The 3,189-nt window shown below is 35.3% G+C and overlaps 1 protein-coding gene across 1 annotated transcript; it reads right to left on the bottom strand.

Annotated features, from left to right (window-relative positions):
- Positions 1–1,150: 1,150 nt before the first annotated feature.
- Positions 1,151–2,834, bottom strand: LOC117104023 (the record flags this gene model as incomplete). Its single annotated transcript, XM_033244672.1, is given in 2 exon segments — positions 1,151–1,403; positions 2,179–2,834. Coding segments are annotated over 2 exon segments (256 nt in total), but the record flags the coding sequence as incomplete, so codon positions are not given.
- Between the last annotated feature and the right edge of the window lie 355 nt (positions 2,835–3,189).

Genomic DNA, 3,189 nt, shown 5'->3' with positions numbered 1-3,189 from the left:
TAGTTTAAAAACAATATTTGATTAACAAATACTTCTTTGAAGTAACTCTAAGCAGAACATTTGTTGAAGCAAAGTAAGCCTCCCTTTTCCCATACATGAACTTGTCATTCAAACACACAATTGATCCACATGCTTTAACTACTGTTTATTCGCACTGTTTATAACATGTAAAGTTATTTCATTTGATACTTAACAAAAGTGAATTTCGTGGTTATCTATGAGTAGCATATTTTGGTAGTTGAAGTACTGTATATTATGTCATTCCTCTACTTTGTTAGTGGAATAACGTTTTTAAAACTTATTTCAACTATCAAAAAATGTTCAATGGCCGTTGTTTTTCTGATAATCTCTCAGTACATTTGCATCTGCTGTGTAACTGTATTTATTATTGATTCAATTCTTGCTTAGTACAGTATTTAAATATTTGAAGATTTTAAAAAAAATATATAATTTCTATTACTGAATTTTTTCATTGGGGCCATTTTTACCTACTTGTCATTTGGGGCCATTTTTACTGGGGGTAATTCTTACCGGGGCCATTTTTTTCCGGGGCCATTTTTTCCGGGGCCATTTTTTCCGGGGCCATTCTTACCTACATTCCTTCAAACATTGGCCGATCGAAGACTCCATCTTTGTTCCAATTTTAGACAAACATGCATGGTGACTCAAATTGATATTCAAAATTATTCCCACGGAATTAAAATCACACAACATGACGCTTAGGCAACGTACTAAATATCACACTTTAATAAATAAAACCATTTGATGCAACAAAAATAAAATCCCCTTTCTCATCCGTGTTCCCAATAACAATTACGACTTTCCCGGTATTAATCCATATTATTAATGTTGCGTGCAATTATGACAATCACACAATCACAAATCAATATATTTAATCCTACAAATTATCATAACATTACAGATAAGTATAAAAAAATGAAATTGTATCCGGGAGCATCTCATTAAGCCTAAATGAAAATGAAATATAATGATTATATTGATGATAATAATAATAATAATGAGCTTTAAATGTTCTTAAAATGTTTGCATTTATGTATCTGATATATTTATGAAATTAGTTTTATATAATTGACTATTCATATAATTTCTACCAGTTTTCCAGCAGTTTTACTGCCATTTGGGTGCTTACCGATTTTCTTGTTTAACTGTTTAATGTATTCCGGAACTGAAGAAACACCCGTTCCTCTTAACATGTTAGTTTGGTTTTTGTCGACACAAAAAATAGCAACATCACAGTTTACTTTAAACACATCTTCTGGGTCTTTCACAACCCATGACCTTTCCCGAAACGTGTCTTGAATCAACGAAGTAAACGATCGAGTTTTCTCTGCACTACTCTCTTCCCTGACAATCAACCCTACACCAGTGTTACATGTCACTGCCTGTAAATTATTAATAAGCCTATATTTATTACCTAATTCATGAGATCATATCCAGGGGTGGCGCACTGGGCCGTGGCCAGCCTCTCCCCACCCCTTTTTTTCGGGGAGAAAAAATGTATATGTAATTTCTACATATTAGTAGACTCTAAAACTGATTAAATACAGGTAAGCATTTGAAACCCTAAATGTCATATTTTTCCCCTGGAACACTTTGAGAAATTTTGAGAAGCCCGACCACGCCCACTTTTCTCTCGCCTGGGAACCCACCCCCTCCCCGTCCCCGTTGAGGAAATCAGCCCCATTGGGTAAATTCTGGAGCCACCCTTGATCTTATCTAAAACCAGTGACATATAGGCCTACAAAGATTTCCACATACAGAGAAGCTGGTTGGTGGTGGGGGGTGGGGCTGAATGAACCACAAAATATTTACCTTTTATACTTAGAAGGGTTTCCTTTAGATATCTATCTATTCTTGAAGCGTTTTTTGTTTAGCTGATATAGAATCCTCTACGTTATTACGGTCCTGCTACAGCATTCTTTAACAACATTAGAGAGGCCCCGTGTATTTGCGCTTTAAATCTATCTATTATTATTGTAGCCCTAAACTTACAGTAATGTTGTCTTGCTTGATTGTTTGAATATAACAGTATAAGATTGAAGCATATTAAAATTCTAGCTTTACACAAAAGTACCTAATAATAATTAGATATACAATGTGAGATATATTCATTCAATCTGTCAATTAATGTGCTTTAGAAATCTCGAAGTTACTTACCATTCTGTATACAATATTTCAAAAGGATATAAAACTAAAATCTTGTGTGGTAGTACCGTCTTCGTTTCGTTTCACCTGAGACAAAAATAACACACGTATGCCTACAGTAGCCTACAAACAATTAGTTCAAAGTTCGCCGGTATGGATGCCTCATGATAACTTCCTGTTAATACAGTAGTAGAAATTAGTAAAGCATAGCTTAATGTCATTCATGAATATTGAAGCCATAAGAAGTGAAATTAACGGTGTGTCTAGTTATTCAATTTCTATACTGTATACGGGTGAGATATGCCAGATCAAGGGGAAGGCAACCGTTCTTCTGATGCGGTGTTGAAATTCACACAGCTTTTGAATTTTCTTCTGAATTATACACCAGGAAGCAGGATCGATAAACATACTATAGGAAAGCAATTGCCCGATGACTTTCCAAAATTGGCTAGAATTGGCGTATTCGGACCGTTCAGTGCGGGCAAAAGCTCATTTTTGAACAACCTACTGTGGGTTCTTGGCTATGAAACGTCAACGGAGTTCAAAATAATATTTCCAAGCTGCAAAAAAACAGCAGCTATGGGAGGTCATACATCTGAGATGCAACCTGCTGACATCAGTCCTTCAATGAAGTTTATCGACACCAGAGGATTTCCAGACGTTAACGCTAAAGTTTGTAAGGAAATACGGCGGATATGTGGTAGGCATACGTGGGTATATCATAACCTTTTGAATAGGCATAAGCCTGTAGCATACCAAGACTATATAGATATATTGGGAAAAACCCCAAAACAAGAAGAGCCAGGTAATACAATAATTAAAAGCCAGTAAAATAGATAAACAATGATAGGCCAAACAGTTGCATGAAAAGTGGCTGGACTTCAACCTTCAAATTCTTGCTATCAAACAGTTGATATACCATAGTGCAGTAGATTTTTAGAAACTATTTTATTTAAACATGAATATTTCGACCTGACCTCTGGTCCTCCTCAGCATGACTCATGAATGTTTTCATACATATAT

Source organism: Anneissia japonica, unplaced genomic scaffold, assembly GCF_011630105.1.
Source record: "Anneissia japonica isolate Jap-2015-1 unplaced genomic scaffold, ASM1163010v1 scaffold288214_len167563_cov143, whole genome shotgun sequence".
In the NCBI taxonomy this organism is placed as follows: Eukaryota; Metazoa; Echinodermata; class Crinoidea; order Comatulida; family Comatulidae; genus Anneissia; species Anneissia japonica.
This window is presented reverse-complemented; position numbering and strand designations above follow the sequence as displayed.